At 47.8% G+C, this 23,112-nt stretch overlaps 2 protein-coding genes and 1 long non-coding RNA gene across 7 annotated transcripts; 1 reads left to right on the top strand and 2 right to left on the bottom strand.

Moving 5' to 3' along the window:
• The first annotated feature begins 1,294 nt into the window (after positions 1-1,294).
• LOC100512920 (intercellular adhesion molecule 2) lies at positions 1,295-13,891 on the top strand. Of its 4 annotated transcripts, none has more exons than XM_013980848.3 (8): positions 1,295-1,460; positions 5,320-5,395; positions 7,415-7,681; positions 9,433-9,753; positions 10,005-10,283; positions 11,026-11,295; positions 11,937-12,179; positions 12,594-13,891. In XM_013980848.3, the coding sequence occupies exons 2-8, from the start codon at positions 5,341-5,343 to the stop codon at positions 12,719-12,721; spliced, it is 1,563 nt and encodes a 520-aa protein (XP_013836302.3). In that variant the 5' UTR covers positions 1,295-1,460; positions 5,320-5,340; the 3' UTR covers positions 12,722-13,891. The 4 variants fall into 4 exon arrangements, with proteins under 4 accessions (XP_013836302.3, XP_013836301.3, XP_084840162.1 ...); XM_013980847.3 differs by having other exon boundaries at positions 12,591-13,891; XM_084984036.1 differs by lacking the exon at positions 11,026-11,295.
• LOC106505411 (uncharacterized) lies at positions 5,116-18,150 on the bottom strand. Of its 2 annotated transcripts, XR_014820968.1 has the most exons (5): positions 18,072-18,150; positions 17,769-17,980; positions 11,192-11,393; positions 9,932-10,772; positions 5,116-7,185 (listed from the first exon to the last, which is right to left on the bottom strand). It is a non-coding gene; the product is annotated as an uncharacterized LOC106505411 (long non-coding RNA). The 2 variants fall into 2 exon arrangements; XR_014820969.1 differs by lacking the exon at positions 9,932-10,772 and having other exon boundaries at positions 7,072-7,185.
• Positions 18,151-20,568: 2,418 nt separating this feature from the next.
• GH1 (growth hormone 1) lies at positions 20,569-22,304 on the bottom strand (the record flags this gene model as incomplete). Its single annotated transcript, NM_213869.1, is given in 5 exon segments — positions 20,569-20,872; positions 21,150-21,311; positions 21,504-21,620; positions 21,831-21,991; positions 22,236-22,304. Coding segments are annotated over 5 exon segments (651 nt in total). The 3' UTR covers positions 20,569-20,671.
• Between the last annotated feature and the right edge of the window lie 808 nt (positions 22,305-23,112).

The raw sequence follows: 23,112 nt of genomic DNA, 5'->3' as shown, positions 1-23,112 counted from the left end.
CAGTGGTAATGAACTCTACTAGTATCCATAAAGACTCAAGTTCGATCCCTGGCCTCACCCAGTGGGTTAAGGATCCAGTATTGCCATGAGCAGCGGTGTAGATCACAAACACAACTCAGATCTGGCAATGCCGTGGCTGTGGTGTAGATTGGCAGCTACAGGTCCAATTCAACCCCTAGCCTGGGAATCTCCATATGCCCCCAGCGCAGCCCTAAAAGGACAAAAGACAAAATAAAAAATAAAAAATAAAAAGGACTTAGACTGGCCACCAAAATTGCCAACAATAATTTCCCCGCCTGCCACCCCCATATAGAGAATAGTAAGGCCTCTCTAAATCTGTGTCCTCATCCATAATATAGGGTTAAATATAGTGCCTCCTTGCTTGAAGGTAGTTCAATTAAATGAAATAGATGCATGTAATGATTGCCCTCCTGAAGAAAAACAAAAAAACCCCAAATCCTCAAACTTCACTACACCAAGAAACTCAGCCCATGCCTCATGACCTTTCCAAGCAAGGACTTTCAGAGAGCCCAAGCCTCAACAGGATGCCGCCCATGTGAATGGCCAGATTTGGGCTCAGGGAAAGTGTTCTGAGACTCCACCCTGGGAGACATTTGATGTGGAAGATGAGGAACGAGGTCCTGGGGAGAACAGAAGCAACAGAGGAGGTTTTACACGCTCACCCTCATTTTTCATGTCTTATTAATAGGTCCCGGCGGGGAGGCAAGCGCACAGGCACCTTTGGTAGGAAGTGAGGCCGGAAACGCTGGTTCGCTCAAGCGTGTTACTTGTATGTGGAGAGCAGGGGGCGTGGCGCCGAAAAGGCTTAAGAGACCATGGCCGAAAGTCCTTCCGAACCCCTTTCCCACCCAACTCAGGAAGCGCTTGGAGTCCGGGGAGCATTTTTGTCCGTGTGACTAACGACTGCTTGACTTCGAGCCGGCCTCAAGACCCAAGGCGGGAATGAGGGTGCGCGCGCAGTCCCCTCCGCGGCAGGAGTGCACGTGTTCAGGCCGCACCACCAGACCAAAAGGCACAGGGGTGCCCACAATTCCTTATTTTCCTTATAGAGATCACATTTGCGACGACCAACCTTTATCTCTTGTTTTCACATTATTTTATGCGGTAGCCATCACCTTGAGTCAAATATACGCTCTCTGCCAAGCGGGATACAGGTTTTCCTACTCTCATCTTCCCCACAATCCCCTCCTGTCGTTCTAGCTTCCTTCCCGCCCCCCCCCAGTCTCAGCCAACCCTCGCTAAGCTTCTGCGTAGACGTCACGAGTTTCTAGGCAGATCATGAAAATCCTCGCGGCCGGGAGCGTCTTCGTGCGCCCTCGCCCGGCAGTGCCTACCTAACGGTCTGAACGCGTGGCTGGCGCCTGAGAGCGAAGCGCGCGAGGCCGCCCAGCGACCGAAGCGGCTGGAGCATCGAGGAGTGGTCCTCAGTGAGAATTTAGGTCTGGTTTTTTTTGCTTTGTTTTGTTTTGTTTTGTTTGGATAGGTTCATACCGGTTTCCTGTCAGATCCGTAGGGGGGGGGGGGAGAGTCTGGCCTCCTGACAGGCGTCTCCTCACACTCAAAGGATGAGGAGCACACATTGAAGTATTTTCCCTACATAGTTAAAAAATTTTCGGAGTTCCCGTCGTGGCTCAGTGGTTAACGAATCCGACTAGGAACCATGAGGTTGAGGGTTCGATCCCTGGCCTTGCTCAGTGGGTTAAGGATCTGGCGTTGCCGTGAGCTGTGGTGTAGGTCTCAGACGCGGCTCGGATCCCGCGTTGCTGTGGCTCTGGTGTAGGCTGGTGGGTACAGCTCCGGTTAGACTCCTAGCCTGGGAACCTCCATATGCCACAGGAGCAGCCCAAGAAATGGCAAAAAGACAAAATAAAAAAATAATAATAATTCAAATACCATCTGCTTTTAAAACCCTTCATGGCCTTTTGGGCTGAGAGCCATGTTCAGTATGCACTGCGCAAGAAATTCTTTCCAAGCAAGAACTGACCTTCAGGCTCTGTATCTGAGCAGTGGGCACAACTCTTCACTGAAATATTTGTAAATATTTTATCTAGTTCATTCATTCATTTATAATCTTTGGACACCTGCAACCATTCCCAGTGCTTGGGATCCCTCAGGTGAAAAAGGCCCTGCCCTCATGGGGCTTACAGTCAGGCCAGAAGCAGATAGGACTCCCAGGCCTAAGGGGTAAAGGGGAGTGTGGTGACAGGTGGTGCTGCTGGGGAAGAAGAAAGCAGCAGCATCAGGCGGTGTACTGTGGTGCGGCCTGGTGGTCATTGTGAGCCTTGTTGCAAAGATACATTCAACTGGGTGCGACTGGGTGAGGGAATGTTCAAGGAGTAGGAAGTGAATGCCCGGCAGAGGGGAAGAGACAGTGTTCAAAATGTGGGATGCGACTCAGGTCTGTATAAGAAACTGTCAGAAAGGCTGGGATGTAAATGGGTGCTGAGAATCCCAGATCTGGACAGGAAAACCCTTCAGTTACACAGCCAAAGCCATCATACAGCACCTGACTGTGTGCAGTGCCCCCCTTACTGCTCACTTCTCTCCCTGCAACCCTTTAATGGCTGGAGTCCAGGCCTAGAGTATCAGACACTTTAAACCCTTAATTTGGGGTGTAATCTACAGAGTAAACAAAAGGAATTTGAAGATTTAAAAATTGTTCCCTTTAGGGTTGCTTTTTTTGGCTGCATCTGAGGCAGGTGGAAGTTTCTGGGCCAGGAGTCCAAGCCGAGCCACAGCAGTGACCCAAGTCACTGCAGTAACAACCCCGGATCTTTAAACCATTGTGGCCACAGGAGAACTCCTAGGGGTGCTGCTTTCTTTGTCCTTAAGAAAATGAATGTAAAATTTCATGTTTCAGTACCTGATCATAGCATGCCACAAGGAAAACAAAGATGAACTTCTCTAATTTTCTCAAATAATCCTGGCCTGACCTGCTTGCCATATCATCTCATGCCTTAACAAACTTCAGCCCATAATAGAAAACACAGCTCAAAGGGATGTCTATGAGAAATCTTCTTGACTCCATCAGGGAGAAGAAATTAATCCCTCCTCAGTGCTCCCTGATCAATTTGTTTATTGTTACGAGCAACATCAACGACAGCAGCATAACCACCACCATCACATTTATTGAAGACTTATGTGCCAATAGCTGGACTAAACACTTGACTTGAATTAACTCATTTAATGCTCACTTTAATCCCTCTCTGTATTTATAATAACATGTGGCAGTGTTTTATTTGTAGTTGCATTTGTCTTTCCCAGTAACTTCCAGGAATTCCTGTCATAGGACAGATCTTGATGACTTCAAAACCTTACCATAAGCCTGGCTCAATAATTGTTTGCCGAAAGAATATATGAATATAAGTAGTCCCACTTGGGGCTTTTGTACTTTTTTCAACAGAGCTGTTATTACTCAAAACTCTTGTTTTGAAATTTTCTTCAAAGTCTGAGGTTACTTTAGAATCTCTTCAGGGATAGGGGGTCTTCCTTTGAAAGAGAAATAAGTCTCTCAGAGCTAAGTTTGGGGAATATGGTGATTTGAGTAATACAATTTTCGCACAAACAAAAATAGAATAGCTTAGTGAAGAGACTGATTTTGTGTGTGTGTGTGTAGCTTAAAAGCCCATTCTCAATCACTTCCCCCAAAAGTTTTAAATAATTGTGTCATCACTGGAGTAAGTTTATAGCCTCCCTTAGTGATTGTTTTGAATGGTAGCATTTACCTGGGAGTGTAAAGTTTGATATGCCTATTGCTTTATGTGTATACTAAGAAGACCAAAAAACCTTTTAGGCCAGCATACAGGTAAAGTTAGACCTGTACAAATAGGTATGACAATTCAAATGCAGAATTAGAGGGTAGTCATTCATGTATGGAATACCTATAATATGCTAGTCACTGTGTTAGGTGCTGGAGATGCAAGATGATGATGATTATTATTATTATCTTGTCTTTTTAGGGCTGCACCCGTGGCACATGGAGGTTCCTAGGCTAGGGGTCTAATTGGAGCTGTAGCTGCTGGCCTACGCCACAGCTACAGCCACGCCGTATCCTTAACCCACTGAGCCAGGCCAGGGATGGAACCCACAACCTCATGGTTCCTAGTTGGATTCATTTCTGCTGCGCCTTGACAGGAACTCCTAAAATTATTATTTTTTGTTCTCAGGGAATTCCTAGTATAGTAATGACTACGTCCTTAAAATAATGCACTGCGGTGAATTACATACATAGCTTCAGAAATCATATTTGACATAAAGTGAGGTACAGATAATGTGTAATAAGCGAGGGATTATGAGGTGGGATAGAATTAGTCAAGAAGCCTTCCTTAGAAGAAATTAGCTTGAAGGGGTTTTGAAAGAAAAACTTGGCATGGATTGGCAGAGAAAAGAAGTGGACACAAGACCTAACTCAGGAGTTCCAGTCGTGGATCAGTGGTTAATATTAGCTGAATAATATCCATGAGGATGCCGGTTCCATCCCTGGCCTCGCTCAGTGGGTTAAAGATCCGACACTGCCATAAACTGTGGTGTAGGTCATAGACACAGCTTGGATCCTAAGTTGTTGTGGCTGGGGCATAAGCTGGCAGTTGCAGCTCCAGTTCGACTCCTAGCCTGGGAACTTTCGTATGCTGTGGGTATCGCCCTAAAAAGACAAAAGACGAAAGACAAAAACAAAACAAAAAAACAAAGAAAAAGGTCTAACTCAGCCAAAGTAGTAATTTAAATGTTGCTTGGTGAACCTGGAGATAGATCAGAAAGAGGTGGATCATCTTGAGGGATATTTTGCAGGGGTCATGAAGGGAGAAGCCTGATGAAGCACTGCTCCCGTGAGAGAACAGGACTCTAGTGAACATGTTTTCTAGATTCAGTGTCACTTTCCACTGGACAGTGCCAGATAAACATTGCCAAATTTCATCTCTCTAAACCTCATTTTTCATATTTCCATGATAACAGCCTTTTCCTATTGACTCAAATAGAGGCAAACATGTAAACAAAAAGTGAAATACAAGCTTATACAGGAATTCCAATCTAATCCCCTCATTATTTCTCATATTTTCCTGTCTTTTTGCTATGCACATAAACAAAACAAATAAATAGATGCAAGAATTTTTTTTTAGTACAACCACACCAATTTCTCCAGACCATGCAGGTTTTCAGAAAAGAAGCTAACTTTTAACAGTATCAAAGAAAAAATTTCCTATGTCCTTTTTTCTCTCTCTCTCTCTCTCTTTTTTTTTTTTTTTTTTGTGTGTGTGTGTCACTTTCTTCAGCATTGCTGTCTTGTTTCTTCCTTTACAGATTTTGGCCCTTCTCATAAGGATGGAAGTGCTACTGTTTGGTGTCTGGGGCCTGCTGGCCTTGATCCCTTGCCCAGGTGAGGCTATTTGGGAAAGTTTCTTTAGCTAGTATGTGCCAGGGCACAGGTCAATGAGAAAGAGGATAGGAAATTCCAAGTGGGGTAACACTTTATTATTCACCCATCTGGATCCTTGGTTGAGATTCCTATTTCCTTTTCTTTTTTCTTTTCTTTTCTCTTTCTTTCTTTCTGTCTGTTTTTCTGTCTTTCTTTCTGTGTTTCTTTCTTTCTTTGCAGGCTGGGGGGTGGTGCACCCTCAGTGTATGGAGTTTCCCAGGCTAGGGGTCAAATTGGAGCTACAGCCACTGGCCACAGCCACAGCAACGCCAGATCCAAGTTGCATCTGTGACCTACACCACAGCTCATGGCAACACCAGATCCCTAACCCACTGAGCAAGGCCAGGTATTGAACCCACAACCTCATGGTTCCTAGTTGGATTGGTCTGCTGCACCACAATGGGAACTCCGAGATTCCTTTTTCTTGGATCACTAGGACACAGAATCCTTAGGTGTTTCTGGCTTGTAATTGGGGTAACCCAAATTAAGGGGCAGGATAATAGACCATCAGAAAGAACCCTAAGAGATGTCCCTTCTCAACTTGGCTCCTTGCTACTCCAGGACTGTCCTATTTTACTCTCAGGAATATTTTTACCTCTTTGTTGCTATCCTTTGTATCGTGATGAAAGGAACTGGAGTCTTAGTGGGTAACATTGCTCCAAGAGTTGTATATTCCCAGAGGGGCCTGGTACATGGAAGAGGAGATGGTGGACGTGAAATAGCTAAAGGGGACCTGTACTTTGAAAAACTTATGGGTTCCAAATGAGACAGGTTGGGGGGGTGGGGAGATGCACTGGGGGTTTGGGATGGAAGTGCTATAAAACTGGGTTGTGATGATTGTTGTACAACTATAAATACAATAAAATTCATCAAAGAATTAAAAATAAAATAAAAGGGACCTGTAAGGGGACTGACCTTTCAGGAGATTGAGCCCTTCACCTATATCAGGCATTTAAAACCTCCCTGATGTCTCTCTCACTGTACCTGAGAAGATTTCTCTAATGGACTAAACTCTTTTTTTTGTCTTTTGTCTTTTCTAGGGCTGCACCTGCAGCACACGGAGGTTCCCAGGCTAGGGATCTAATTGGAGCTGTTGCTGCTGGCCTACACCACAGCCATAGCAATACCAGATCCGAGCCACGTCTGCAACCTACACCACAGCTCACAGCAACGCTGGATCCTTAACCCACTGAACAAGGCCAGGGATCGAACCCACAACCTCGTAGTTCCTAGTCAGATTCGTTTCTGCTGCGCCACGATGGGAACTCCCAGGCTAAACTCTTAAGCATCCAAAAACATCTGTTGCCTTCGCACCAAAGCAAAATGGAATAATCTCACTTTGAGAAGAAGAGGTGAAAAGTTCCATGGAAATTGGTGACCCTGGGAGTAAACTTTAGGTCAGTCAGTGGTTCTCAAGGTCACACAAAGGTTACCAGGAGTGCTTCTTTTGTTCCTTTGAGTATTTCCAGATCCTACCTTTGCAAATTCTAAATCATCAGTCTGAGGTGGTGCTGGAATCTGCAGTTTACAAGCATTCCGTCATAATTCTGGTGAATGCAATTCTCAGACCATAATTTCAGAAATTCTGCTGTGAGGTGTAAGCAACAAAACTCTCTTTCTCTCAGGGATCAACTTACCCCATGAGGGCCCTCGGCAGCCAATTCTGGGAGCTTCCAAGACTTCTGGAAATTTAGGAAGAGAATGGTTTCTTCAGTGTGATTTTTAGCAATGTCGTAGTTTCCATGGTGACGCTAATGGAAAACCAGAGATCCCAAGAAAGATGATGAGAGGAGGGAATGGCGGTAGAATTAGGGTTCTAACTTGTTTATTAAGGGTTTTTTCTTGTTTAGTCCCCTGTACCCTTTTATTCAGAGTAGGTTTCCTCTTCTCTAACCTGTAACTAGATGGAATAGGCTCTGTAATTTCTTTGGGTCTTGTGGTCCTCACCAGAGTTTCGGCATCTGTGGTTGATCATTTCAGAGGCCGCAGAAGAGCTATTTGAGGTTTCTGTTTGGCCAGATCAGGCCTTTGTAAAGTATGGACAGTCCCTGATGGTCAACTGTAGCACCACTTGCCCAGATCCAGGACCCGGTGGAATTGAGACCTTATTGAAGAGAACCCAGGTGGGCAAAGGGCCTCAGTGGAAGGAGTTTCTCCTGGAAGATGTCACACAGAATTCCATCGTGCAGTGCTTCTTCTCTTGCACAGGAATCCAAAAGGACATAAGCCTTGGCATCACTGTGTATCGTGAGTTGGGCTGAGGGCTGGGGAGGAAGGGAAGAGTGGGGGAACATGACTATGCCTTATATAGGGAATAATTAGAGATTTCTGGGAGGAGTTCCCCTCGTGGCACAGCAAAAACGAATCCAACTAGGAACCAAGAGGTTGTGGGTTCGACCCTGGCCTCACTGAGTGGGTTAAGGATCTGGCATTGCCATGAGCTGTGGTGTAGGTTGCAGATGCGGCTTGGATCTGTGTTGCCGTGGCTGTGGTGTAGGCTGGCAGCTGTAACTCCGGTTCAACCCCTAGCCTGGGAACTTCCATATGCCTCAGGGGTGGCCTTTAAAAAAAGAAGGAAAGAAAGGGGAGGAAAAAAAAAAAAGAGAAAGAGATTTCTTGTAGGGAAGAGAAGTAGAGCTCTTAAAAAAGATTTCTGGAGTTCCCGTCGTGGCGCAGTGGTTAACGAATCCGACTAGGAACCATGAGGTTGCGGGTTCGGTCCCTGCCCTTGCTCAGTGGGTTAACGATCCGGCGTTGCCGTGAGCTGTGGTGTAGGTTGCAGACACGGCTCGGATCCCGAGTTGCTGTGGCTCTGGCTTAGGCCGGTGGCTGCAGCTCCGATTGGACCCCTAGCCTGGGAATCTCCATATGCCGCGGGAGCGGCCCAAGAAATAGCAACAACAACAAAAGACAAAAAAAAAGGCAAAAAAAAAAAAAAAAAAAAAGATTTCTGTCATACTATAGGGATTCTAGAGCCAATTATTTCTCTCTCCCTTTGGTGTAGGCTTTTAAGTTAGGAGCAGACCGCAAAGTGCATGAGACATCTGTGCTTGAAAATATGTTCAAATACAGGAGGAGTGTGCTAATAATGCTCATTTATAAATAATCAAAAAAGTAAAAAATTAGTGCCGAATTCTAAAAAATTCAAAATTAGTGCAAAATTAGTACAAAATTAGTACAAAATCAGTACAAAATTAGTGTCACGAATTCTTGTTATGTTTGTTTGTTTTTGTTTTGCTTTTTAAGGCTGCACCCTCAGTACATGGAGGTTCCTAGGCTAGGGGTCTAATCGGAGCTATAGCTGCCATGCCAGATCTGAACCAAGTCTGTGACCTACACCACATCACGGCGACACCAGATCCTTAACCCACTTAGCAAGGCCAGGGATCGAACCCGCAACCTCATGGTTCCTAGTCGGAATCGTCTCTGCTGTGCCACGATGGGAATTCCCGTCACAAATTCTTAGAATAAATAGGGATTAGAGAAAGGAGGGTCTTTGTCAGCTGGGATAGTCGGAGAGGTCTCCACGCAAAGGAGCCTCTTGAGCTTCACTCCTGCAAATGGTTAGGATTTGAAGGGATGGGAACGGGTGAGGAGCATCTTTCAGGTGTGCAAATGGTGTTGGCAAAGATACAGCTGTAAGAGTAAGTGTGAGCTCTGTGGGGTGAGAGCTTAGTTAGCTTAGTGATGCTGCTTATGCCTCTGAAGCCCTCTGGCATGAGAGCAAAGCTCTTCAGAATGGCAGCAGCAGTCAAAGCAAGGGACCTCCCCTCAGCAGTCACATTTCTTGGCTGTGGCTTTAGCCACCTTCAGTAGGTAGAAGAGCCAGAAGGCTAACTTGTCCCATCTAGAACAGGGGCAGCAGAAAGCTGACACTGTGCATCAGATTAGGTTTAAGAGTAGGGGTCACCTTCTATCACAGGCTTCCCGTTCTATACCATTTCTTTCTGGAGAGCTAAGTAGCTGTCTCCCATCAAGCCCACCTTTTTGTCTTAAAGAGCCACCAGAGCAGGTAATCATGGAGCTGCAGCCTGCATGGGTGGCCGTGGATGAAGCCTTTATAGTGACATGCCATGTGCCCAGTGTCACACCTCTGGAGGACCTCACCCTTACACTTCTCCAGAATGACCAAGAACTACATAAAAAGAACTTTAGGAGCTTATCTACGGCCTCTCAAAGAGCTGAGATCACCATCAATGTCAAAGCCCAAATGGAGGATGACAGGTGCAATTTCTCCTGCCGCGCCGAGCTGGACCTGAGTTCACGTGGTGGAGGGCTTTTTCGCAATAGCTCAGCAATCAAGGTACTCCGAATCTTTGGTGAGTCAGAGCCCAGGTGTGGAAGGAATCTTGGGGTTCATTTTCCTCATGTTACCTTGGCCTTTGGGACTCACCTCCCCTAGGATTTAGGATGGGGCATAAAGATAATTGAGCTCCGCCTTTTCTTGAGTTTTAAACTCACTGTAGGGGACAGAGAGCTTTTAGCCCTACTCCCTACCTTGTGGGGTCCCTGTAACACGTGATTTATCATGGTTTTCCCCCTTTCTTTCCTTTTCCTCATTTCTTGGCAGAATTCTCTCAGAGCCCCCAAATCTGGGTGTCTTCACTTTTGGAGGTTGGGATGGCAGAGACTGTGAGCTGTGAGGTGGCTAGGGTGTTCCCAGCCGAAGAGGTGGTGGTCCACATGTTCCTGGGCGACCAGCAGCTGGACCCCTTCCTCTCCTGGGAGGGAGACACAGTATGGGCCAATGCCACCGTTCGGGCCACGGAGACCGGTGATCAGGAGGTGTCTTGCCTTGTATCTCTGGGTCCAGTGGAGCAGAAAACAAGAGAGCCAGTGCATGTCTATAGTAAGTGACCTGCCTCTTCTCACGAGGTTTCTCCGCTATTGAAAACGTCCATGATAAAGGCTTGGTGATTCCACTGCAAATGCACATACTACTCTTTGCTAGGTACACTCCAAAGTGAACACTAGTCTTCATCTTCTCTGGTAGGTGCTGGGTGCACTGAGGTGGTAGGTTCTGTCCAGGCTTCACCCTCTTTCCTTAAGCCATGCTGTTTACAGAGTGATTCGGATTTTATTTATTTATTTATTTATTTAGAGCCACAACTGCAGCATATGGAAGTTCCCAGGCTAGAGATCGAATTGGAGGTACAGCTGCCGGAGGTGCAGCATCTGCAATCTACACAACTCACAGCAATGCTGGATGCTTAACCCGCTGAGCGAGTGAACCTGAATCCTCTTGGATACTAGTTGGGTTCATTACTGCTGAGGCACAACAGGAACTCCTGGGATGTTTGAACTTATTCCTGGGAGCAGTGATTTGAAGTAAGAACATCTGAAAGATAAAAGGGCATTTGCTATCCTTGCTTCAGAGGCAGAGCCAAATATGCACATGTGGCATTTGTTATGGGAGAAGCTCTCAAATTCCCGGTCCATCTCGTTGCTCCTGCCAGTCAGCAAAACAGTAATGGTACCCAGAGTCTTTCCCTCGTCGTTGCCTACCCAAGGGGTACCACCAGCAGCAAGAGTACACAAGTGGCTGCCAGTTTCAAGAAAGATGTTTGATTCTCTTTTTCCTTTCTTTATAGGCTTCCCTCCCCCAGTCCTGGAGATAGAAGAATTATACCCGTTGGCAGGGACAGAAATTAACATAACCTGCTCAGGGCATGTATTAACATTCCCCAGCCCTACTCTTCGGCTCCAGGGAGCCCCAGATCTCCCGCTCCCTGGGGAGCCTGCCTGGCTTTTACTTACCACCAGGGAGGAAGATGATGGCCGAAATTTCTCCTGTGAGGCCTCTGTAGAGGTTCAGGGTCAGCGGTTGAGCAAAAGCACTGTGATCCAGCTCCATGTCTTATGTGAGTAGAGGCCTGATCTTTCTTGTCAAAACAAGGATTATTAGACTTCCATTTCCAGAGATCTTGACCAGCAGTTTCATTAGTAGAGTTGTCACATTCTTCTCATTAAAAAAAAAAAAATCAAAGGAGAAAATAAAATTAAAGCTCTCCAAGCTTACCGTACCCCTGGAAAAGTGAGTAGGGAGAAACTTGGAACAGAAAAAAGAAAGTGGTTGAAGCAATCAGGCAGTATTAGTTGAGGGCCAGTGGCTGAGAACATAGGAAGTGATAGTTGGAGCTTATGCTGAGGAGGGAAATTTCCATACAAACTTACGTCAAAAAGTAGAAAAATCCTCATCTCTGGGTTCACCCCTCCCATGTTCTCACTCACTGAGGATCAAAGATGGGAAGGAGAGGCCCCAGAGCAATTCAGATCATTTAGTCTTAATCCATTAAAATGCCCTGTGCTGCATCTCAAACTCATCCAAGGAGGAAAAGGAGTAACTCAAAGCAGGGAAGTGACGGTCCTCCCCTTGGGAAAGAAAGTTTTTGGGTGGAGAGGACACAGCGTTTGGATTGGGGAGGGAGAGGGAGCTGAGTGTGATGGTGACAAGGGAATGTGGCACACTTAGCTGGCTCCTCTGGGGACTCTTATTTTCCAGACAAGCCACGATTAGAGGAATCTGGTTGTCCTGGCAACCAGACCTGGTTGGAAGGGATGGAGCAAAGGCTCACCTGTGTCCCAAAGGGAAACCCGACGCCAGTCTTGATGTGTACCTGGAATGGAACGATCTTTGACCTTGAAGTGCCCGAGAAGGCGACTCAGAACCACTCTAGGACCTACTGCTGCACAGCCACTAACCAGCTAGGCTCTGTCAGCAAAGACATTGTGGTCATTGTTCAAGGTGACTACAGCTCCCCTGCTGCCAGGCTCAGGATGGGAACCTCCAGGGGATTGGGGTCCTTTTTTTTTAGGGCTGCACTCTCAGCATATGGAGGTTCCCAGGCTAGGGGCCTAATTGGAACTGTAGCCACTGGCCTATACCACAGCCACAGCAACGCCAGATCCGAGCCACTTCTTCGACCTACACCACAGCTCACAGCAACACTGGATCCTTGACCCACTGATTGAGGCCAGGGATCAAACCTGAAACCTCATGGTTCCTAGTTGGATTCATTTCTGCTGCACCACAATGGGAACGCTCCAGGATTGGGAGTCTTAAACAAACATGGAAAGAAGAAAGATTTCAGTGGGCTGGGGCAGGGTGATTCTCTTGCCCTTGAACCCTCCCAATTCTCTGTGTTCTATGCTTTAGCAGGACTGGATGAAGGAGTCGGTTCCAGCATCTTCATCATCATTATTGTCGCCCTTGGAGGGGGTTTGATCATCATAGCCCTGTACTTGAACTATCGGCCCTGCAAAATAGAGGAGGAAATTGCCCTATAGGCAGAAGGAGAAGAACAAAGAGGAGGCAAGCCAGTTTGCTGTTCAACAAGCAGAAAAGTACAGTGCACATAATTGTTACGTAGAACCTGATATTTGGTTGACGGCCACCTCTACTCCTGGGGTTTCCTCAGGGAGGGAAGAGGGGGTAGAGGAGAAAGGAAGAGACAGTCCTTTGTGTTCTGTGGTCCCCTAAAGCAGTGTTTCAGGCCTTCATGTCCTCTGTAACCAATGCACCCACAAGGTCAGCTCCTCTGAGTAGGAAGTTCAGTCTCAATGTTCAGCCAGTGAGAGGGCCTTTTGCTCCTTGCCGCATGCTCACTCAGTCCACTCTAAGGGGCAGAAAAGAAGACCCTCCCTGCGCCTCCTCATCCCAGGTCCCACTGCCCTTTGCTCCCAAACGTCAGACTGAAGGCATAGAAATATCTCTGAAGTACAACTCATTTCTCATGGTTTTATCATGACTACGTGGGAACCAATTTCTTAGTCCAGAGACAGGACTTTGAAGGGAGTCAGTACCCTACAAAGGGCTAGGAATCAGAGCCCTATTCCTCCCTACACACCCCCCTGCTCCCCTAACCGGGGGTTCTGGAATGCCGGCTCCCAGAGCTGAGTGTGATGACATCATTAAGGCTCAGTGTCTAGCTAGGCTTCAATTCACTAACCATCTCTGTGTGCCTTAAGAGGAGTATGAAAATCATAAAAATCCCACACTGGGTCAGACAAGCAGCTTTCTCAGCCCAGTGTTCTGTCCCTGAAGTGGAAGGTTAGAGTGTTCCCGTGAAATCGGGCTCCAGACATCTCTGAATTCCTTTTCATAATCCATTATAGAGTAAATAAATCATCTGTGAGTTCATGTTAAACATACTATTTTTTTTTAACCTGTACTAGTTCTCAGGGTAGAGTTCAGTGTTTTTTTCTCCCTTTCCATAAAGAACTATATATTTTCATATGTCTGCAAACGATTTCCTTTAAGCTTCAGGAGGACTCTTTCTGTGGCGTGTTCACTGTGTGATTGAGCTTCCTTCCTCTGTTCTTTGTAAAGATTATATTCACTTCCTAGAGAAGACATGAGGAATTGTAAAACCAGGTATTTTCTCCCAAATCAGTCAAGTATAGGTCACTGAAATGTTGGATATGATAAAAATAAAAGTGATTTTATGATATCTGAAAGTATTTCTCTTCTGTGTCATTGCTGAAAGCTTTCAGTCACATAGTTGCACTTTGAGTACAATTTCTAAGAAAAGAATGTCAAGTTGATCACATAACCAACCAGTCCAGGGCAGGTGGTACATTTGTTCAGGGAGCAGCCTTTTTGACTTGCCTTCAGAACTGAAGTTCAGACATTCAAATAGAGGTCCACAGCCTTCCAACCTGAACACATCAGCTAGAAAGAACACAGCACTGGGCATCAAAGAGAAATACTATCTCATTCTTTCCAGACCTTCCCTGAGTATGGGTTATAGATAAAATAACCCTTTGGTTTCAACACATACAAAGCAGCTGGGGATTCAATGGTGAACAAAATACTGCCCCGGCCACTACAAGCTAGAGCACATCAACAGGAGAGTACCCTAAATCCTATGGCTGGGAAAGCACAGGACCTAACTCAGGATCTAGAAGGGCTTCCTGGGGGGAGAATGAAAATATTGTGTTTGATTTTGCAAAACAGCAGCCCTCCAAAATGACCTTCTCAGCTTCAATTTTTCTACTAAACATAGTAGCCACTGCTCTGTCATCATGTGACGAACATATATAAATTACCTACTTTTCCGAATTGAGCCCGTGAAGAAATAAGTTAGGAAGCCGAGTGAAGGAATTTGCCTCATCCAGGAATCTTTAGCTGTTTCAGTGTCTTGAGATCAGCCGTATCAGGTCTGTAGCTGTCTCATGTCTACACCCCCTCCCCACCACCCCAGTGCTTTGTGGCACAGTGAATCCTAAACAGGAGGGAGGAAGGGGGTCATTCAGACTCCTTGGTCCACCTTGAAGAGCCTGGAGGCTTAGTCTGCCCCTGCCTTTGCTCCTTACCGCCACTTGGTGTCACTGTTGACAACAGTCCCTCCAACCTTGCTCTACTACAGACCCAGGTTCCCAGGTGGGCTGCCAAGGATCTTCCAGGGAGGCCTCTCTACTTCCAGGGCTTGGGTAACACCTTACATGGGTTTCCAGGGTTACAGTTCTTAGAGCCACATACTTCAGATTAGGTTCCTCAGATGTGGGTAGGCTCTTTCCCTTGGAAAATGCTTTGGAACCTCTGTTGTCTTTCCCTTTCTTGGGATCCATACCACCAGTGGTCAGGTGGCCTCTCCCAGTGAATTCTTTTTTTTTTTTTGTCTTTCTAGGGCCGCATCCATGGCATATGGAGGTTCCCAGGCTAGGGGTCAAATCGGAGCTGTAGCCACTGCCCTACACCACAGCCACAGCAAAGCCAGATCTGAGGTGTCTGTGCCCTACACCGCAGCTCACAGCAACACTGGATCCTTAACCCACTAAGCGAGGCCAGGGATCGAACCTGCGTCCTCATGGAGACTAGTCAGGTTTGTTTCCACTGAGCCACAACGGGGAACTCCTTCTGGTGAATTCTTAAAGCACAAGGGATCTCTCCTGACATTTGTTTTCCAGGATTATAGAGCTGGTCTCTGTCCGCCCTTCTAAAAGTTAGTCACCTTCAGTGTCTCGGGGAGACCCCACCCTTAAAAGGATTTGATGATAACTCCTTTTCTGAACAATAGAGCAACCAGTTCACACTTTATAGCAGGTACCCTCATTGCCTCCAGGTGAAGAGAGCTACCTTTACTACTCCAAAAGTTTGTCCTCTTAAGAAAGTCAAGGTAACTTTCTTTCAGACCTGAGAAAACACAGATCACCTGTGGGGCTTCTTACTGTAAGGATAACAGTTTTTACCTATTTTATTTTTTATGGCTCTACCCTCAGTATATGGAAGTTCCTGGGCCACTGGGCTGCAGCTGCACACTAGATCCTTTAATCCACTGCACCAGGCTGGGGATTGAACCCTCACCTCTGCTAGTGGCCCAAGCTGCTGCAGTCAGATTCTCTCTCTCTCTCTTTTTTTGGCTTTTTGTCTTTTTAGGGCCCCACCCGTGGCATATAGATGTTCCCAAGCTAGGGGTCCAATAGGAACTGTAGCCGCTGGCCTACGCCAGAACCACAGCAATGCGGGATCCAAGCCTTGACTGTGACCCACATCCCAGCTCACGGCAACGCCGGATCCTTAACCCACTGAGTGAGGCCAGGGATCGAACCTGAGTCCTCATGGATGCTAGTTGGGTTCGCTAATTGCTGAGCCACGACGGAAACTCCCAGCAGTCAGATTCTTAACCCACTGCACCCACTTAAACACTGGCAGGAACTCCAGCATTTACATATTATAGGATTATATTTGGAAAGAAATACATAGTACTTGTAAAAACACTAACACGGTGTAGTTCTCTTGTGGCTCACTGGGTTAAAGCTCTGGCATTGTCACTGCAGCAGCTTGGGTCACTGCTGTGGTGTGGGTTTGATCCCTGACCTGGCAACTTCTGCATGCTGTGGGTGCAGCCAAAAACCAAAAACACTAGCGTGGGTGTTGAATACATGAATTCGCAAGTATTTTCACCATATAATGTTGGAGGTAACCATACCCATAATTAATAAACTGAAAGCATGAGTCAGAAATCTGTGACAGCTATTGAGAGTCATCAAAAGTTATATGCACCATCAATACTTCCTTTTTCTTTTTCCATTGTGTTCTCTTTTCCTCTTTTTATATTCCATTTCCTTTTCCTTCTTATATATCCCCCCCGCTTTTTTTTGGCCACACTCATGGCATGCAGAAGTTCCCGGGCCAGGGCTCAAACTCATGCCACAGCTGTAACCAGAGCCATAGCAGTGATAACACAAGATCCTTAACCTGCTGAGCTACCAGGGAACTCCAGAAAATATTTTTTAAATTGTGCATTTGGATGTAATATACAACATGGCGACTGTAGTTAATACTGTACTGCATATTTGAAAGTTGCTAAGAGAATAGATATTAAAAGTTCTCGTCACGGAGTTCCCGTTGTGGTGCAGTGGTTAGCGAATCCGACTAGGAACCATGAAGTTGCAGGCTTGATCCCTGGCCTTGTTCAGTGGGTTAACGATCCGGCGTTGCCGTGAACTGTGGTGTAGGTTGCAGACGTGGCTCCGATCCTGCGTTGCTGTGGCTCTGGTATAGACCAGCGGCTACAGCTCCGATTCGACCCCTAGCCTGGAAACCTCCATATGCCCCAAGAGCGGCCCTAGAAATGGCAAAAAGACCATAAAAAAAAAAAAAAGGTTCTTGTCACAGAAAAATTTTGTAACTTGTGGTGATGGATATTAACTAGACTTATTGTGGTGATCATTTTGCAATATATTCAGATATCAAATCATTATGCTGTAGGGAGTTGCTGTGGCGCAGTGGGTTAATGATCCAGCGCACCTCTGTGATATTGCTGGTTGGATCCCTAGCCCAGCACAATGAGTTAAAGATCTGGTGCTGCCACAGCTACGGCGTAGGCCACAGATGCAGCTTAGATTCAATCCCCGGCCTGGGAACGTCCATATGCCTCAGGTGCAGCTGATAAAGGAAAAAAACATGATGCTGTACACCTGAAACTAATATGTTTTCTGTCAATTATATCTCAATTAAAAAATTTAAATTGTGGTAAAATATACATCAGATAAAATTTACCATTTTTAGGTGTAAAGTTCAATAACGTCAACTACATTCACATTGTTGTGTAACCAGTTTCCAGAACTCATTTTCATTTTGCAAAACTGAAACCGCACCCATTGAACAATTCTCCACTCCTCCTCCCCCCAGCCCCCTGTAACCAGAATTCTACTTTCTGTCTCTGTGACTACTCTAAGTATGGAGGGAGGTTGGGGGGGTCATCTAGTATTTGTCCTTTTGCTATTGGCTTATTAGAACTTTTTAAATTGTTTAGAAATGGAAACAGAAAGCCTCACGACTGGCCCAGGTCAATAGACTCCTTTTGCCCCCTTTTACAAATAACAATACCTGTGGATGCATCTCCTCTGTGTGGTCCCAAATCGGTGATTCTTAGCCTTCTCAACCAGGGAGCTTTTAAAAATTCTCTTGTCCACATCCCATCCCAGATCCACCAAAATCAGAATCTCAGGGAGTGAAGGCTACTGCAAAAATTGTTTAGAAAACACCTGAGGCATTTCTAATTTGCAGCAGAGGTTGCCATCCACTACCTAACCGGAGAGCTGAAAGGCAGATTAACAGTCAGCAAATCAAAGATTCTAAGGCAGACGGTATTTAAATTCTTGTTAAATTCAAAACATCTGCAAAACCAACCTCGCATCTTTGTAATTCTCAACCAGCGGTGGTGGAGTTGCTTTAACTACACCCGGAAGGAGCTGACGAGAAGCGCTTTGGAGTGTGGCTCCCCCTGCAGTCTCCTGCTGTCATGACAACTCCCCTTGAGACCCCTCTTACTAGGGGCTATATCACCCCTTTCTGTAGACGCCCCTCTCCTGGTGCATTCATTCAACACATACTTTTTAAGTTGGCTAGCTTTATTTGAGCCAAGAGATAATACTTTTAAAGACCATGAGATTTGCAAACAATTCTAAGGTCAAATGAGGGATGTTACGGGGATATTGATTTCAGCTTGATGTAAGAAATACTTTTCTGAAACCAGAGCAATTTAATAGCATCAATTGTGTTGTGAAATAGAGTCCTTTGATTCTAGTGCTACACAAGTGAGTACCACCTGTGAGGGATGCTGTAGAGTAACTTTCCTAAATTAGAAGGAATTAAGATGACCTGGGAGGCCCTTCTAACTCCATGATTTGATTGATTTGATTATTATTATTATTATTTTGCTTTTTAGGGGCCCACTTGCGGCATGTGGAGATTCCCAGGATAGGGGTCTGAATTGGAGCTACAGCTGCCAGCCTACACCACAGCCACAGCAACACGGGATCCAAAGCTGCTTCTGAGACCTACACACAGCTCACGGCAACACCAGATCCTTTAACCCATGGAGCAAGGCCAAGGATCAAACCTGCATCCTCATGGATGCTGGTTGGGTTCATTACCACTGAGCCACAATGGGAACTCCTGCAGTTGGATTCTTAACCCACTGCATCACAGCAGGAACTCCCAGCTGCAACCTCTTCTTTTTTTGTGTGTGTGTTTTTTGTCTTTTTATCTTTCCTAGGGCTGCTCCCACAGCATATGGGAGGTTCCCAGGCTAGGGGTCTAATCAGAGCTGTAGCCACCGGTCTATACCCGAGCCACAGCAACTCGGGATCCGAGACGCTGTCTGCGACCTACACCCCAGCTCATGGCAACGCCGGATCCTTAACCCACTGAGCAAGGGCAGGGATCGAACCTGAAACCTCATGGTTCCTAGTCAGATTCGTTAACCACTGTGCCACGACGGGAACTCCCCCAGCTGCAACTTCTTGAGTACTGTAATGTGTCAATCACTTCAGAAACATTTCATTTAATCCCACAGAAGCCTTATACGGCAATGCATTATTATCTCCCCTTTATAGGTAAGGAAACTGAATCTCAGAGAAATTAAATAACTTATTCCCAAGTATAATAAGTTCAAGTCTTTTATTCTTTCTGTTATACCAAATTATCCCAAATTACTCCTCTTAGCAAAAATTGCCCACTGACAGCCTGAGGACCAAATGTGTTTGGGTTAATTTTTGCTCTTCAAATGATTTTAATACAAATTAGTTGCCACTGTTTAAAAATTAGATTTCAAAATATATATGTATAGATTTCCATGAAAGTCTTCATGTCCCGTCTGTTTTGAAGAATCAGGTCTGGCAGCCCTGATGGTGACACAGTGGGATGGGCCCCCTTCCTTAGCTGGGGTCTGAGGTTTTTTGTTTTTTGTTTTTTGTTTTTTGTTTTTTTTGCTTTTTGCTTTTTCTAGGGGGCTCCCTCGGCCTATGGAGATTCCCAGGCTAAGGGTCTAATCGGAGCTGTAGACTCCGGCCTACACCAGAGCCACAGCAACTCGGGATCCGAGCCGTGTCTGTGACCTACACCCCAGCTCACGGCAATGCCAGATCCTTAACCCACTGAGCGAGGCCAGGGATAGAACCCACAACCTCATGGTTCCTAGTCGGATTTGTTAACCGCTGAGCCACGATGGGAACTCCTGGGGTCTGAGTTCTTTCGGTTGCTCTGGCCCCACCCCTGTGCGTTGTCTCCCGCACAAACAGCCTGAGTTCCGGTTGCTATTTCTCACTTGGCCCACAGCCCTCATTACTTATGTGTATACCTACCTGGCACCCGTTGGCACTGGATTTGCAACCCTCCATTTAGAATCTCTCTTCCACTTCCCTTACCCCAATTCAGATCCCAAACATGTTGGTTCTGTTTGTCCCAAAGTCATTTTTGCATTGTTCCCATTTCCCAAGGGTAGTTGGGCCTAATGTGCATTCACCTTATAGTTTCATTTCTCTCAATGTTTCCGCACATGTCGGGGCGTCTTGCTTCAGAACGTAATAGCCTGTCTTGCTTTCATCTCTTTCCATTCTTGGGTACTTTATGGGAGGCGGGGGGTGTAGCAGGATGGGGGGTGGTCCTGACCTATGAGTGCCCAGCAAGCTGGGACTGCAGACCTGAGCAGTGGGTGCAGTGGGTGTGTAACAGAGAGAAGGTAATGTGCCTGCTCTTTCAAGCCCAGGAAGAACCGGGTCAACCATCATTCAGTGTCTAGGTCCCCAGGAGACCCCCAAGGATGCCTGCAGGTTGTCTTCCCACCCCCACCCCTTGCCCTACTGCCCCACCTCCCTCCATCGCAGAGTGACACCTACTCAGACAATACGATGCAACCTGGTTTTATTAGGAAAGGACAGCAGGCATTGGGGTGGCACTTTCCAGGGTCAGGGGAGGTACTGGGGAGGGGCAACAGAGATGCCCAGCAACTAGAAGGCACAGCTGCTCTCCACGAAGCGGCGACACTTCATGACCCGCAGGTATGTCTCAGCCTTGTGCAGGTCCTTCTTGAAGCAGGAGAGCAGCCCGTAGTTCTTAAGCAGCGCGTCATCACTGCGCAAGTTTGTGTCAAATTTGTCGTAGGTTTGCTTGAGGATCTGTCCTGCCCGGGGGCTGCCATCCTCCAGCTCCTGCAAAAGGGAGAGAGAGACAGAGGCCGAGTCCTTGGCAGCGGCGCTCTCCTGTCCCCTCCATCTTCCACCCTCCCCTCCATGCTTGGAGAAGGACAAAGAGGGAAGACTCCGCAGGGGGAAATGAGGAAAAGATTTCTCCGGGTCGAGAGTGAACTGCTACAGAGAGAGCATGGGACCCCCTCCCCCAGCCCACGTGCGTCCCCCCACCGCTCCGCTCAGCCGGGAGAGAGCCGGCATGGGCCCCAGTGTGCGGGACCCGCAGCGCCATCCCCACCCGCATCAGGGCCTGGATGCCCTCCTCCAGGTCCTTCAGCTTCTCGTAGACGCGGTCTGAGGTGCCAAACACCAGGCTGTTGGTGAAGACCCTGCTGAGGAACTGCACGGGCCCGAGCCACGACTGGATGAGCAGCAGCGAGAAGCGCAGCAGCTCCACGTCCTGCGGGCAGATGCGTGGATGGTGGGCGCTGCCTCTGCCGGTGGGCGTCCCCCTCACCACCCCCGCCCTCTGCCACCATCACCCCCCACCAGCTCGGGGAGAAGGCCGCCCAAGGCCCTGATGATGAGAGATGGGGCAGCCTTCTTAGGAAGAGGGAGGCCCCTGCTCCCCGGCTGGCAGGTGGCCACTCACCGATCTCTGCTGGGCCTCGTCCTTGCCCGTGGGGGCCGGGATGGTCTCCGAGAAGCAGAAGGCAGCCTGGGCGTTCTGGATGGAGTACCTCTGTCCCTCCGGGATGTAGGCGCGCTCCTGGGAGAGGGGACAGCCATCCAGGTCTACACTGGGGCACGGTTCTCCTTGCTGCTTTTCTTGGGAACCCCCTTCAGTTTACACTCACCTGATAGCATCTTCGGTTGGCCTCAATACTCCGGAACCCCTCATTTTCCTCCCACTAGGCAGAGAGGGACGAATTCACCCCTCTCCACCACCCCCCTCCAGCACCCTCCCTGGGGAGCTTACAAACTCCTTGTAGGTGTCGGCAGCCAGTTGGTGCAGGTGCTGGGCCCGGAGCACGGCATTGGCAAATAGGCTGGACAAGGGCATGGCTGGGAAGGCGTCCACCTCCTGAGTCCAGGGCAGGCAGAGCAGGGCAAAAGCCAGGAGCGCGGAGGTCCGAGGGCCTAGAGACCAGGAGGGCCCGTGAGAGAGGGATCCCAGAGACAAGAGGCCTGGGCTCCACCAGCCCTGTCCCTTCTCCTTCCCCTCCCCCAGGGACATTTAAAACTTGGCCGCATATCTAGGGGTAGATATCCATGCTCACATTCGGAAGCCCCAAAGCCCAAGGTTGGTGCCCCATCCGTCTGCATGGCCCCCACGTCACCCTTCAGAACACACCAAGCCCACTGGGATTTTAGGGGCACTTGCCTGCAGCCATCACAGCCGGTGAGCTGTCCACAGGTCCCTGAGTGGTCTGGGGAGCTGGGTCCTGGGATTCTGGAATTGGTCCCTTTTGGGCCCTTTTTATACCCTGGCCTCTTCTCTCTCCCTCTGCCCCCACCTATTTTCTCTATACATTTATGCATGGCCCACTGGCAGGCATGTGCTAATGGATAATTTAGAACCTCCTCCCACTCATCCTGTTCCCGCTCCTCCTCTGGGGTCATGTCCCCCGGGTCCGTCAACTTCCCCTCCCCACTGTCACCAGCCCCGAGAGCTGTCGTACACACAGGGTCTCAGCTTGAGAGACCACCCGATCTGTCCTTTTTTCAAGGGGAAGGTGGCAGACGCGCTCTGGCAGGGTGTCATGGTGGGGTTGTCCACCAGGATGAGGAGGGCCCATGCTGGTCCCCAAAAAGGGACAATATTCAGATGGATGGATGAACCCTGAGAGCTAGGCTGATGCTTCCTCACTCTTTACACCTTTACTCCTCCCTGCACTGATGCCCTCCAGCCACCAGAAAGAATGTGTGTGTTGGGAAAGGGGGCCAAGGAGAGCACTCAGTTCCGGGGTTTCTGGGCATGGATTCCAGCTTTGCCCCATCACCATCCTCCTGCCTGCCACCTGACGTGGCCTGAGGCCCAGCTGGATGCAGTGCTAACATTGACCACTAGAGGGCCCCAGCTCTATGCTTTCCCTGAGCCTAGGGGCTCCCGCAGGTGGGTGGGACAAAGGACCAAAACTTGAAGTATTGCCTCTGACCCTGGGATCCGTCACAGAGATCCTGGGAACAAACACTGCCCACAAGTGTTTCCTCCTGTAGCCCTGTCCCCATCAGAGAATCTCAATGTTGGAAGAGTCCTT

The sequence above is a fragment of the Sus scrofa genome, chromosome 12 (assembly GCF_054392235.1).
Source record: "Sus scrofa isolate SSC_HxYL_T2T_F1_AM1 chromosome 12, Sscrofa_HxYL_maternal_Yorkshire_Landrace_v2.0, whole genome shotgun sequence".
Classification (NCBI taxonomy): domain Eukaryota; kingdom Metazoa; phylum Chordata; class Mammalia; order Artiodactyla; family Suidae; genus Sus; species Sus scrofa.
Note: the sequence above shows the minus strand (reverse complement) of the source record. Positions and strands in the feature narration are given on the sequence as shown.